Below are 14,120 nucleotides of genomic sequence, written 5' to 3' on the forward strand. Positions count from 1 at the left end.
AAGAAAGGATGTTCAATGATGAACAGAGAAAATTCAACAATAACTCTAATTCTCAGCCAAAAGTATCTTGCACAATGCTTCTGTGAATATCGGAGAGCTTTACCTCATTTGACCACAAAAATCAAATTACATCACACTGCACAACAACACACAATCTGAAATCAGAGCCAAAACGTACTGATCTTTTCTGAACATTATGTCTACCCCATGAAATGCCCAAACACGGCTTAGCATGTAGGAGCATATATGCAGCATTGTCTGCAAGAGTATTTGTCTGACAAATTGCCAGGATTTTACATGCAAACTGCCATTACCTTTTCAATTCACCTCAGATATGAACAAATCAATAAGATAACGTACAAAGCCTATCTTTCAATGTAAAATTATGAAACCAATACAGAAATAGCCGAAGTGACTACAGATGCCAAAACTATGAAAAACTTACCATTATACTTACTAGCTTCTTGTTCGAGATTCAGCAACACTTGCTTAACACCTTCAAAGTCACATCGCAGTATTCTAGGCATGAGAACTTGGGATTCCAAGGCTAGGACAATGACAGCCACTTGATTCTTCAGATTAGAACCAGTAGCAACACTAAGGGCATGAGTTCCAGCTCCTACACACCGCACTGGTGGGAGATCTAGCCAGTGAGGATCCCGAATACTGTCCACACAATCCTTCGCAAGTGGATAAATTGTACTGTTACCATCTCTCAGGATCAGTACACTCTCACTTGTCTGGAATTGAAACCAAACATGAGAAAAGCAATGCTACACCATAATTTCCATTTTATTAACTTCATGCTGTAACTTAACATCTTACACTATACATAAATGGCTTCCATTTATTTTACAAAGCTATAAAGTCTATCTATAACTTTTCTTAAATATTTGTCATTCCAGGAAAGATACAGTAGTGCCCACTTGTCAAACGAGATGTTATATCACTGATCCATAGGTAAAGTTGCAAATCAACAAAACTTAAATTTATTGGGAGGCAAATGAAAGCAGTTATTCTATCAGTTCTGCTTCACCAGCATATGATGTACTTATTGCTGGGTAAGCAGAAATAACCACAAAACTAATTTTAGATGTTCATACCTATAACTGTTTTTAAATGTGTTCACAACTAAAGTCACAAAAAAAAAACCAGCTTTGTCATGTCTGTCTGTCCATCTGCTTGCATGAAACAACTCAAGAACAGCTGAAGTAATTTTAATTAAACTTGATATTTGGGAGTTTTACTAAAATGTGTAAGCACATTCCAATTTTTGTTAAGACTGGACAACAATAATGGACACTTTATATTAATACCAACACTCATTCTCGCTAGCTTTCTTAAGGAAGTGACTGGGAGGTGATTCCCGAGCCAGTTTAATTACTAAACAGATTTAAGGTGGAAATGTTTACGTAACTGGAACGTCACAGTCTAAGCACTTTCACTGCTTCTGGCTGCACTGCAATGTTTGCCAAGCCATAATCTATTCCCCTTCAATTTGTTATATCCTTGCACATCTTTGGCTGCAACAACATTATTCTCGTGTACCTATTATTACAAGCTCTAACCACATCCTCCATTTTACGCACATTACTTTAGATCACACATACCTCTCCTGCACTTGTAAGATTGATGTTTTGTGGTTCCAGTCCCAGGAATGAACCTGTATCTGATGGGAATGGGCTGTCTTGTTCTGCTCTGCCACTGCTCAGATTGTAGATAATGTAGCTCAATTTCATACCTGTTTTCACTATTGCATGAATACCTGCAATGCAATACATGTACACCAAATGTCAAAAGAAGCAAACAACAGAGAGTTTGGAGCCGAAGTAACTCAACAGTACACAAATCAACACTACTAATACTGTGAGTATACCACATGCCATGCAGACTAAATATGTTGGGACAAGGCATACCAAAGAGGTAAATAATTTACAGACTACCTTCAACAGACATATTACAGTATTTTGTATTTTACTAACCCTGTCCATCAACTGTGATTGTGAGGATCTGGCCTCCTTCAGCTATATTTACTCTGCGTGGGATGCGCTGAAAGCAATCTGGGGCACGGGAAGTAGTTCCAGATTTAATCACCTATTAACACAATACATGGGAAGATTAATAATGTCAATACCTGACCTAACCTGCAGCAAAGTTTAATTTTTATGATAGCTTTCGACATATAGCTTTTTGTCCATAATCTTGGATCTAGAGATTTTAAAATGTTCATTTGGCATGAAGGTCAGGCTTCAATAGGTTTTCAAGAAATCAGTTTGTGTTTGCTGGGGTACATATTAGGAGCTTCCACCGAGTGCTACTCAAATAAAGACCGTTCAATTTCCATTGGCTGTTTGTTATGGAAGACAGCTTCTATGATAGATGCCTGACAAACATAATCACTGACCTGGAGCTCATCCTTTCTCATGAGCCTGCAATCTTGTAGAAGGTTAACAGTATCATCAGCTGTAAGATCTTTAATTTCCTTTGAATCCTTGGTGCATGGAAAACGAACTGCTACATGAGCCCCATCAACTTTCAATACTCGACCTGCAAAAAAGAGCACCTATATATATGCTTGAAGACTGCATTCTGATGTACAGGCATGATAGTTATTCAGCTGTTTATGAAATTCCTTATTGCTGTGGAGCCCAGAGAATAATTTTTATTTACAAAAGCCCATCAGAGTACTTTTCTTGAGCCAGATGAATCAACTTTTCACTTCAAAAACTTGCTTCTCCAGGGTGCCCCATCCTTTCCAAGAATAATTTCTATACAAAATTTCTTGGAGGCCTTACTTTAACTAGTATATTTTTTTAATCAGTGAGATGTAAAATGGGTTTACATAAAACTTAATTACCCTGATAATACCATATGAAAGATTAAGAAACTCTTCAATATTACTTCATCGCTCTTGGTCCAAATAATCTCATCAGCAAATTGTTCTTAAACACTCACTTCCGTTCTCCACTCAGGGTAAGAAATCAGTGTCAACAGCTAAACACCTACTGCAATATACTTTGTTAATATTTTCAAAAACTGTGAAAAGGCAGTAAAGGTAAGGGGCAAGAACAGCACAAAATATTTACCAGGATTGTGGGAAAGTAAAATTAGTAGTATGAATGTTTCAACCCCACAAGAAATCACATTATAACAAATTAATAGTATATGATGACATTTGTAAATGTGTCATGCACATTATATTCTTCAATAAAGAAATTCCAACTTTTCCAAAATACAAAGGCTCTTGTAAACATGGTAATGAGTCTTGGGGTTCCATAAAAAATAGATAATTTCTTGACCATCTGAGCGATTATGAGCTATGCAGTTAGTTCAACAGTTCAATAAACCTATATTAGCTGTAAGACGTACCAACTGGCACACTCTTCACATCCTCCACAAACACTACATCCTTCAGCTGCCACTCCTCTTCGTCCTTCTTCTCCGTATCTTCTCCCTTAGGTGCTGGGCGCTTCTGTCTTTCTGTATATGCATAAAAAATAGTGAAACAAATGAAACAGAAAATTTGTTACTTGAATACAAGATTTCCAATAATTAGTAAAAGTGAATGTACTTGTGAAAGGTATGTGAGCTGACAATCTTAGCATTATCAATAACTTTCTCAACTAAATGCACTCAGCTATGTCACAGAAAACTCCTTTCAAAAGCAGTTAATAGGAAATGCATAACCATTAGCACACAGGAAAATTATGCAAACACAGCCTATCCTATGCTTACCATCAAATCACACTGCACCTTCCAACTGAGCAGGGGATAATCAAAAAGATGTATGTTACGTTAAGCTCATTTTTCAGGATATGTGCAACTGTATGCCACCGTAACTATCTATAATATACAGATGGAAGACCAAACAAATGTTTGTGCAGTTGACTATTTTCCAGGGGCCATAAATCCCTCTTACAAACCACACAATTCAGAGCAGATGAAAACTTTTATGACCTCTCCTCATTCCTGTCAGAAATGGGGAGGGAAAACAAAAAAGCAAGATATATTATGAAGAATATATGATGACTACAGTGCTTTGAATAATTCCACCTGTAAGACAGGGGTAAGGATTTCAAGTTTCATATCTTTGCCAGGTTTGTAATTTTTAACATAAAAGAAATTTGACACAAAAATTTAAATACATTTGACACACCTGACAAATTCTGTAAGTCCAGACACACTGATTCATCAGTTATTGCCACAAAGCAGAAAAATAAATATACATTTTTACAGGGCTATTCTGCATCTGTTTTCATTAAAACTGCCTGCCTTCAATTCCTGACTTACCCTCTTATACTGAAGGTCACTAGTGTTGCTTGGCAAACTGATATTTATATTATTGTGGCACAGAATAAAACTGAAAAGGTGGAATGGCAAACAATGATATGACATTCTTACACTGTTTCAGCTAGGAGCATATAAACATTTCAAACATGACTGCCACACTTCCCATCCCTTCAATGCAATGATACTACAAGCACAATTGTTCAAACAAAATGAGGAAAGTAGGGAGAAAAAACACTGCAGAAACTGAAATGCATAAAAGGTGTAATGCACATAAGTGAACATATGCACTGAACATGGTTCCTATGGTCCTAATTATATGTGTGTACATACTGTGGCTAGTTGTAATACTGCCTGTGTCACTGCAGGTACTGGATGCAGGAGAAGGAGGAGGGGGCATGTCCAGTCTATCAGCAGTCTCTTTATGCAGGGTATTTTTGTTTCCACTGCTGCCAGGTGCTGGAAGGCTGCTTGCTGCAGTTACTCCAGATCCACTGTTATTACCACTGCTGCTGTCTGCTCCACGACGATGCTCAGGTGTGGATGAAGCACTGAGATGTGGTGTTGGCGGTGCAGCTGTTATTAGTTTGAAGCGACACAAGTCCGTTAAATTCCAAGCAGCATTCAGCAACTGGCCAACCTTAGGAACACCACCTGATATTGTGAAGCCTGAAAATATGAAAAAGTGGCAGAATAAATGAAGTCTCCCACACTGACAGTAATATTCCAATCTCTACAGTGAAGTCACCATTTTTTCTTTGCCACCAAATCTAGATAGGGTCAACCCAGCCTCCTATCCGATCGGTATTGTAAGTTTTCTTCTTGAATGTAAGTAAAAAGGCCATATTGTGAAGTTAACCACTTCTATCTAACACTGCAGTTAAGAATGCATACATCTCCACTCCTGTATGTCTTCATCACATGGCACCAAATTAAGAACTTCATATAGTTGTATCTTTATTAATGTGTTTAAAAACAGCCAATTACATTTCCAGCTTTTTGAAACAATGAAACAAATACTTAAACTCTCATGGCAGCATTGTCATAATGGATTTTATGCTGCCATACAAGCAACGATAAAGCTTCAATTTTTTGTAAATGCAGTTTTCTATCTACAGATTACATTGTCATCTGCACCAGCAACAAGTTGAATACAATTTCAAACTAATTACAAGCTGATAGTTACAGTTCCAAAGCTTGTCTGTGATAGATGTTCTGTTGAAATATGTCCTTCAGGATGTCAATGAAATTTCAGGTCTTTTCCAGTCACCCCAGAATTATTATTATAGTGTGTGTCCATATGTGCACATGTGCATGCACAGACATACTTATAAAATTCTAGTAAAGTTCTTACCCAGACTTCTGACTTTTAGTGATAGATGCATTTTACACACATCTGTACACACTCTTCAGAGAAGCAACCAGAAAATAACTTACACCAACAGCAGTTTCCTTGTTATTAATAGCACTAAATCAACATCACAGTGTAGTTCTTCAGAATGGTACTTACACTTAATTACACACACTCCTTTTACCCTGTTTTTAAGTTTCTAATGTTTACAAGAAGCCATAATGTTTATTAAGGTTTTCTTGTCTTCATACAACACAAATGAGCAGTATACCTACTGTATGTAATGGGTGGATGTATTTGAAGATTGCTGTCTTCTGGGTTATTGTGCCGTGTAGTCTGGTAGATTTCCACCAATGTTTCAGAGGTCATCAGGGCGATGAATTCATCATCATCGCCAGACTACACGGCGCAACAACCCAGAAGACAGCAATCTTCAGACTTACGCTGTGATAACCTCAAATCCTACACGGTGGATGTATTTGTAACACATCACTGCTTTATGTGAACCCTTTGTCTGTAAGAGGTGAAATCTTTACAACAGTATAAATTATACTTGTAATATGTATTATTATGACTTATTCTAGTGCCTATTGCCATCTGACTAACTTAAGGATCAATGAAATGTAATGATGATGTATGGATGTATTAATAAAAGTTAGATCAAATATGCCCCTACTTCTTACTGTAATTACAAGTACTCACTTGGAGAGCTGGTTAAATTGTTGTTCAACCTCAACCAAATAAAATGAAATAAAATCATGATCATAAAACATGGTGAAATCTCATTTGTAAGAAACAACTGATATGTAGGTGAAATTTACTGAAATAAGGATAAAGTTTGGTAATACAGCAGGTACAGAATATTCTGAAATTTACTTCCATTATACCAAATGTAAATATCAACACAAAGTGACATACATGAACAGGATAAACGTGTTTACCATCAAATGTCGGTAGATTAGGGTAAAACATTTTTTTAAACTTTAACTCCATTATCACTTAATAACCCAGCAAGTAACAGTACTTACCAACGGCCCCTGGTTGGTACATGGGACTATTCTTCATGCACACTTGACTTCCACACACAATGTCAGCTGTCACAGTAGAAGGTCGGTGTTTACGAGACTTTGCACGATGCTTTTCCCACAACCGCTTGCGCTGACCAAATGGCAGAACACCCCTGAAACAGCAATGTAATTTACTTTTTCTAAAAGAGATTAGAAATACCAGTAAGTTACCTTCAGTATGTTGTTTTTAGTGATATTACCAGAAATTACAAAATAAATTGTCTTGTTACTACATTAAATTAGTGCCATCATGATTCTTTTGATACACTTATGTATTTGTACTCTATTTTTTCCAATTTGCAAATTTTATTTTATAGCACTGCACAGCATGTGAGAATGCAATAATTAAAAAAGTGTTCTTGAATCATGCACAATTACATGAGTACAATATATATAATATTATGGTGTACCATGTTATATAAATTTATCTGTGATTTACTTGTCAGTAGCATAGACTGTTTAGTTTCCATGTCCCCATTTTTGCCTCAAGATGAAAGGAGAATCCAGCTTCCAAAATGATATGATTTTATTATTCTATAATTTTGATGATGGAAAAAAGTTCAAGAAAACAATTTTACAGATTACAACATGTCAATGCCAGAAACTTCCTCAGACTTGATAAAAAATTAAATTTATGGGGTTATGTGGTTATTATCGAAGTCTATCAGAACTGCCTCACTCTTATATTACACACTCACCACCAGTATAAAGCTCCACTTTCCAGCCTAGCTACAGTATAAAGAGTACATGTATGAAGTGAGACAATGTGATCAACAGTGAACTCTGTGAAGCTCTGGGCTGGGTGTTCTAACTTAACAGCTGCATGATTTAGAAGTTCATCCAACCAAGTGGCTACCTTGCCACTTTCTGTTGCAACAGAGCAACGGATAACTGTTGCTGATATCTGAACTATTCGCTCTGACAGTAGACCCAATGCCACTGTTTTAGGATGATGAATATTGACATTCTGCAAGAAAGAATACATCATATCACACTAAAAATTCCACATTTAAATTATCTATATTTTCAGGGAATAAAATTTTAAATATCCCTCCAAGTTATTTTCAGAATTAAAGAGAGGTTCTATATTTCTTATTGCTTCCTTAACAACAGAATAAGACAAACAACAAACACACTCTTCAACAAAGATAAACAGGAACATGGCATGACTGACTTCTTTGACATTGTTCATAATCTTGAAGAACAGAGACAAAATAAAATCGGGCACACACCATGAACTACAGGCAAAATATAGGTACAACCTGCAGGTTTACAAACTGTGGGTAGGACTTATGCTTGTAAAGTACAGATCCACAGCTCTAATAAGTAGTCAGATGCAAGTATGAACAAGAGATGAAACGTGTACATATGTTTTCTCAGTTCAAATAATGCTAGAGATGACGAATGCTGAATTATTATTTATTACAAAAGGAAACAAATTTCCCTAATGGCATAAACCTTTTAACTTAACACTGTACTGTGATATACACAATTAGTAGTTAGAAGACAGCCATGAAGTTTACATATTTCAATCATTTTCATGAGTATCCACAAGAATTATATACTTGAATCAGTTTCATATATTACGAGTACCTGCTAGAACAAGCATTTTTCCCAAATCTTATAAATTCTCATTATACCAGTATTGTATACTATGTAATGCTTCTATATGATAAATTTTGTCTGTGATCCTTGGCTTCAAAATGGCCATGTCTGCATACCTCTGAGTGTCTGTATGGCTCAGCTTCATTCCATTTCCATTGGTACAGCTGACCACTGACTGTCACTGCTATCAGTTCACTGTACAGTGCTGCCAGTAAACTGAACTGTGGCAATGGCTCTCCTCTCTCTGGCCAAAACTCCAGTTCATCTGACATCCAAAGCGGGCTTTGGGCTGCAAATTCCTTCTTTTTGTTTTCTGTACAGTGAAAAACATCCATCAATTAGCATTTTTAACACAGATTGACTACATACATCCAGACTGTCATAAAATTATGCAGATAAATTACATAAAGACATGAATTTTTTGAGTTAACAAAATATTCAGCCTGTTACCTTAATTTGTCAAGTGTTAGCAAATAAATATGGGTGACACCCAAACATTATGCCTCCTTAATCCATGAAGTAAAATCTTTCTTAGGCAAACAGGTACTCAAATAGCCAATTACTTCTACTGGATCCTATTTTGTGTCAGACAAATCCAGAACACACCCCCACACATGCTTCTTTCCTCAAGACCCACAGATAAACTTCAATGATATCTTCATATCTATGCCTATGTCCTGCAACAGCTCATGTCCCTTCAGGTATTCAGGGTAAAATTTTATATGCATTTTACATTTTTCCTGTGTGTGCTCTTATGTAACAGGCAATGCTTTATGTATTCTACTGGCACTGCCACTGTCCCACTAGCATATGAATTTATGCTCTGCTACTGACAAGATACACATATATACCAGCATGTATTAAGTATACAGCCCATCCAACATAGCTCAGCCAAAATGATTCATCTGCAAACATAATTTACCCGGATCTTTATCCCACGTGGAATCACGTAGAGCAGATTCAAGCCAACGTCGTGGCCCGAAGTATTGGCGATCTCTCCATCGGGAAAAGCTATCTCGATCTCTGTCCCGATCCCTGTCTGATTCACGGTCTCTGTCAGCTGTAAGACGGCGACTACTGGTACTTCCACGACTGAAGAAAGCAGAATCAGATATTAACGTGTCTATCTTCTGAATGTATCATAATAATTAAAAAGCAGTTGAAGAAGAATCCAACATGACAGTATTTTATTCAATCACTTCTATCTGTTCATATTTAAATACAGATGTCCAATCACAATACAAGCAATATGCTTAATATGTAAGGACTAGCTGCGAATGTGATGACACACCAATTTCAAGCTTGAAATATACAATTTCTTTCATGTAATCCTGGTAAGATTTTATATGATAATGAATAAAACAGGAAGTTGATGCCATAACACAACACATTACATCAAGAGTTTTACACCCATAAATATTAACAGAAGAATAAAAATGGGTAAATTTTATGTGAGTAGCATGTCAAGGATTTTTTAAACATGTAGTAATGTTTTCAGGCATATATATGCTGCATGGCTTACATGTGGTCCAAATGACCATGTGATGCACTAGAGTATTGCTAAAACATAATCTCCAGCACTGAAGCCTGGCTGGCAGTCCCACAGCATGGGGGTTTCAATTTGCAATTCTCATATGATAAAGGTTAACCTGTAAAGTTTACTCCCACCGTTCTCAGCATTTACCTTCTCATGGCTGAATACCCAAACATGTCCTCAGAAAACATTGCATCAGCATCAATGATAACGGAATGTTCAGAATGGAAACCACCATCTAATAGTGATATCAGATCTTCTGGAACATAGGAATCTGGTGCATCATCTGCATCATCTCCTTCTTCATCATCACGGCTCAAAAGGTTGTTTACTGCCAGATTAACATCTAGGTTGGTACGCTAAAGAAATTAATTAGAGTTACTTTCACTCTTAGAAAATCTACACATAATTTATTTGAATGGCCCCAGAACCATCACAGACTTCTTCATTCATACTACATGCTCATTATAGGACAATTTTAAACTTGTCATAATAATAACAACAAAAAGCAGCAGCAGAAACTGGGATATACGTATTTTGAATATTTTCTAAATTCTAAATCTCTGTTAACTTTCCACGGTTGCTTAATCTCTGGGCTGGTCTCACAGTAAAGGGAGTTTAAGTGTCTGGACAACAGTTCATATACTATGTTATACTTTGGTATCCTACACAAAATCACCTGCAGTTCCCTAATGATGAGATTCCTACTCTTCCCCTGCAACACAACCTGTGCCTGTGACACCAATTCCTCAGGCACATAGGGGGCAGGTACAATAGGTCGTGATCCTCCACCAGCCCCTCCTGCACCAGCCCCTGCTCCCATGATTACTCCAGGTGTACCACGGCCTCCAGCTGCCTGACCAGCTCCACCAGCAGCACCCCGCAGGGAAGCATTCGAGCGCATAATGCGAGCACGTGTCCTTGTAAGCTGACGACTGTTCGAGCTTGAACCTGCACCACCAGTGCTGCCAACCTTGCTATTATTGATGTTGCTTTAACAAACAAGTCAATTATTAATGCTGTAGATTTGTTACTGCTAATACACTTAAGCATTTTTGTTTGACACAGTGGGCTGAATTGCATCTCAAAGCATCACAACAAATTAAAAAATTAGAATTAAAGATAAAGAAAAATGATGTGTAAATACAAATACTTCTAAGGCATGATATACATATATATGAAAAAACAATATATATATTACCTTTTATTGGGATCATTTTTGCTAAGATCAAGTCGATCTGAGATAATGGAGAATGAGACTCTACAAACACGTCCATCCTCCAAGAGCAGAGCAAAGTGACTTGGACCAACCACAATACGCTTCACAGGAATTTTGAGACTACTGAGAGCAGCTGGGGTGGCAGATCCAAAACGATTCAACTTTTCAGAAACCTCTTTGAGCCTAGAAAATAAAACAAAGACAATTTTAAGCTGTTTTCAATGACAGAATACTAGTGAAATCTTCACCCTGAAGATACCAAAACAGAAAACAAACAAAATTAAACTCCAAGTTTGTTTCAAGACAGTGACGTTGATGAAATAAGTGAAAGAAAAAATGGTCAGTAATGCAAAACAAATTTAAATTTTTTAAATTAAAAAAAATAGATTTGTTGGAAGGCAGGAAATGGAAATATAAGGAAAGTGACAGAGAAACAACCAAAATTCTTGATGATATGGAGAGGAACATTTCAGTAAACAAATTAAAGGATGTCTAAGAACAGGGTACTGAGAATATCAAGACCTAAGAGGGATGACAGCAGGCTACAGACAACTGCATAATAAGCAGCTCCATAATTTGCACTCTTTGCCAGATATTAGGATGATTAAATCAAGGAGGCTGAGATTGGTAGGGCACGTATCATACATGGGGAGCTAATAAATGCAAACAAAATTTTGGCTGGAAAAGCTTGAAGAGAACAGACCATTCAGAAGACCAAGGTGTAGATAAGAGGTAACATTAAAATGGGTCTTAGCGTGGCCATAAACTACCAGGTTTCTAAATATGGGTATGTCCACCAGTTTTACCCATATCCTGTGTGAGCCCACATGCCATACAGTTTTAAATCCTAAACCCATACTGGCTGATACCACATACAAGCCACTGCACCTGTATCTAGTAGTCATGTATGCCAACAAATCAAGCTCATTTGATTTTTCTCATTCCAGTTTTAAAACACATATGTTTTATAAAACAGCCAGTTTTGTTTCATATACTGGCAGTCTTGCTAATACCTGTAAATGTGTTGTAAAAGAATGCAGTGTATGGGGCCCTTTGGGGAAATAAGATGGGAGGATGTGGATTACATTTATCTGATTGAGGATAGGGACTGATGCTCAGCTCTTGTAAACACAATAATGAACCTTCTGGTTTCTTCTTGGTTAGCCGAGTGTACTTTCTCAGGACAAACTCTGTTCACTGGAGTTAAGACAGTTATTCAATTTGTTAAACTGACACTGCTTTAGTCACTAAATGCATCAGTTTTAATTCTTTGTTTGTTGTTTTATCAGGGTATTATAAACTATGTGTTATAAGATAATGAGAAATAATAACTTCTGTTTGCAATAAAGAAGAAACAGCAGCTAATTAATTGTGTTACACATGACAACAGAAGGTTAAGCTACACTACTTTTAGAAGTCTCTTGGGCTATTTGTGATCATTATCAAAGTATATTTTCTTTTTAAACACAAAAGCACACATGTGCACACACATATGCATTCTTTAACTATTATGAATTTCTAAAAGACTTATCAAGGTGGAAGCCAGGATAATACCTTTAAACTATGACCATTTATTTCCATATCCTTTATTCATTTATTAACCACTATGCAATATATAAACTCAGCTACTGTGTCATCATATAAACCACAAATAAGACATTAAAAATATTATAAAGAATCTCACACTTTTTAATGCCTCCTGTAACAGAATGTACCATATATTATTCAAATGACAAGCCATGTTAAAACTTTCAATTTTGAATTAATTTTTGACAGCATAGGAGATTTAAGTGAAGATATTGGTATTCTAGATTGCAAAGCTTGGTGGACTTGCTGGCACATATCAACATTTGGAGAAAATTATTGTCTCCATCTTCAGGACTGAAGTATTTTATATCACACTGAAAATACTCAGTACATTTTGTTAAAAACTAATGCACTGTAGTTGCAACTGAGAGGTCATGTGGAGAGCTAAAAATAGCAGAAACAAACAATGGAGGAGGAAAGAGTCTAAGACCAAGAAAACAGTCTTTTTCAGTCTGCTTTCCCACCTCCATTCTTCTTCCTTGCACTTCACAGTATCTTAATTTTCAGAATAATCTATTATCTATTTACCCTGTGTCAGATAAGAAATGCTCGGTACTTTTCAACAACAAAATAATGCAGAAGTTGGTAACAGTGCAGTTGGATGACTGCTAAAAATTGAGTGAGGAGGAGTAAGGGATGTGTAATTCACAAGTATCAGCATCAATTTCTTTCATTTTCTCCAGACATTAATCCCTACACAATTATTCCAACATCCACAGCACCCAAACGTGTTACCAAATTTGGGTTATATTTATGGTTCTTGGACCAAACACAAATAAATCAACTTATCCATGTCAACTCATTATACTGTAAAGTTATACCCAAAAAGGCATGCAAAAATAGAAATCGGGCATACATACAAAACCAAAAATTAACAATCATAAACCACACATGGCTCTCTGACCTGTACAGAGGCAACTGCAAGAAGGAAAGCCATGTTCCATTATTACGCAACGCAGCATGAAACTTTGTCAATTATATGCGTTTTCACATAGAATACATCATTTACTGTCATTTCCCTAATGAAAAAATTGACATTTGGGAACTTTTACCCAATTCTGCGAACCCTATTAAATGTTCTACAGCAAGCCTTCTGGCAAATTATTAGATCGTACACATCGTCTCGTAACACTTATTTCGATTGCAAAACGATTTTAAAAATCCTATTATAAAGGAACTTTTCGAATGTTCATTATTCCGAGTGGTTTTTATATCTCCTTTAGATGTGATTCAATGTCCACTACACAAATCGGCCATGAATGATGTTAGGCCTTAAACCTGCCTGTTGAAGCTAGCCTACTCAAGTCCAAGAAAAATATGTTTTACCTGTCATTGAGTTGATCTTCACTTCCTGGGAGAGGGTGGACTACAAAATGTATTGAAGACATCTCCTTTGTGATATTACAGAATAGGCATTGACCCCAAAATACACAAATCTGACACAAATAATTTCATACTCTCGACAATCGC

The 14,120-nt window shown here is 36.5% G+C and overlaps 1 protein-coding gene across 6 annotated transcripts in view; it reads right to left on the bottom strand.

The window, feature by feature from the left end:
- hyd (E3 ubiquitin-protein ligase hyd) overlaps positions 1-14,117 on the bottom strand; it is a 50,051-nt gene extending 35,934 nt beyond the window's left edge. For 4 of the 6 annotated variants that reach the window (XM_022078652.2, XM_022078651.2, XM_022078648.2 and 1 more), the window contains exons 1-14: positions 13,977-14,117; positions 11,046-11,246; positions 10,524-10,836; positions 9,995-10,203; positions 9,233-9,402; positions 8,427-8,623; positions 7,404-7,672; positions 6,667-6,818; positions 4,621-4,956; positions 3,370-3,480; positions 2,405-2,547; positions 1,983-2,094; positions 1,611-1,765; positions 446-740 (exon numbers count right to left, since the gene is read on the bottom strand). In XM_022078652.2, coding sequence (XP_021934344.1) covers positions 446-740; positions 1,611-1,765; positions 1,983-2,094; positions 2,405-2,547; positions 3,370-3,480; positions 4,621-4,956; positions 6,667-6,818; positions 7,404-7,672; positions 8,427-8,623; positions 9,233-9,402; positions 9,995-10,203; positions 10,524-10,836; positions 11,046-11,246; positions 13,977-14,038 — 2,725 coding nt within the window. In that variant the 5' untranslated portion in view covers positions 14,039-14,117. The remainder of the gene's footprint in view (positions 1-445; positions 741-1,610; positions 1,766-1,982; positions 2,095-2,404; positions 2,548-3,369; positions 3,481-4,620; positions 4,957-6,666; positions 6,819-7,403; positions 7,673-8,426; positions 8,624-9,232; positions 9,403-9,994; positions 10,204-10,523; positions 10,837-11,045; positions 11,247-13,976) is intronic. The other 2 variants (XM_087348684.1, XM_022078650.2) reach the window with 1 other exon arrangement.
- Between the last annotated feature and the right edge of the window lie 3 nt (positions 14,118-14,120).

Source organism: Zootermopsis nevadensis, unplaced genomic scaffold, assembly GCF_977971745.1.
Source record: "Zootermopsis nevadensis isolate Lab colony 2312 unplaced genomic scaffold, Znev_1.0 Znev_ptg000013l, whole genome shotgun sequence".
NCBI classification, from domain to species: Eukaryota; Metazoa; Arthropoda; class Insecta; order Blattodea; family Termopsidae; genus Zootermopsis; species Zootermopsis nevadensis.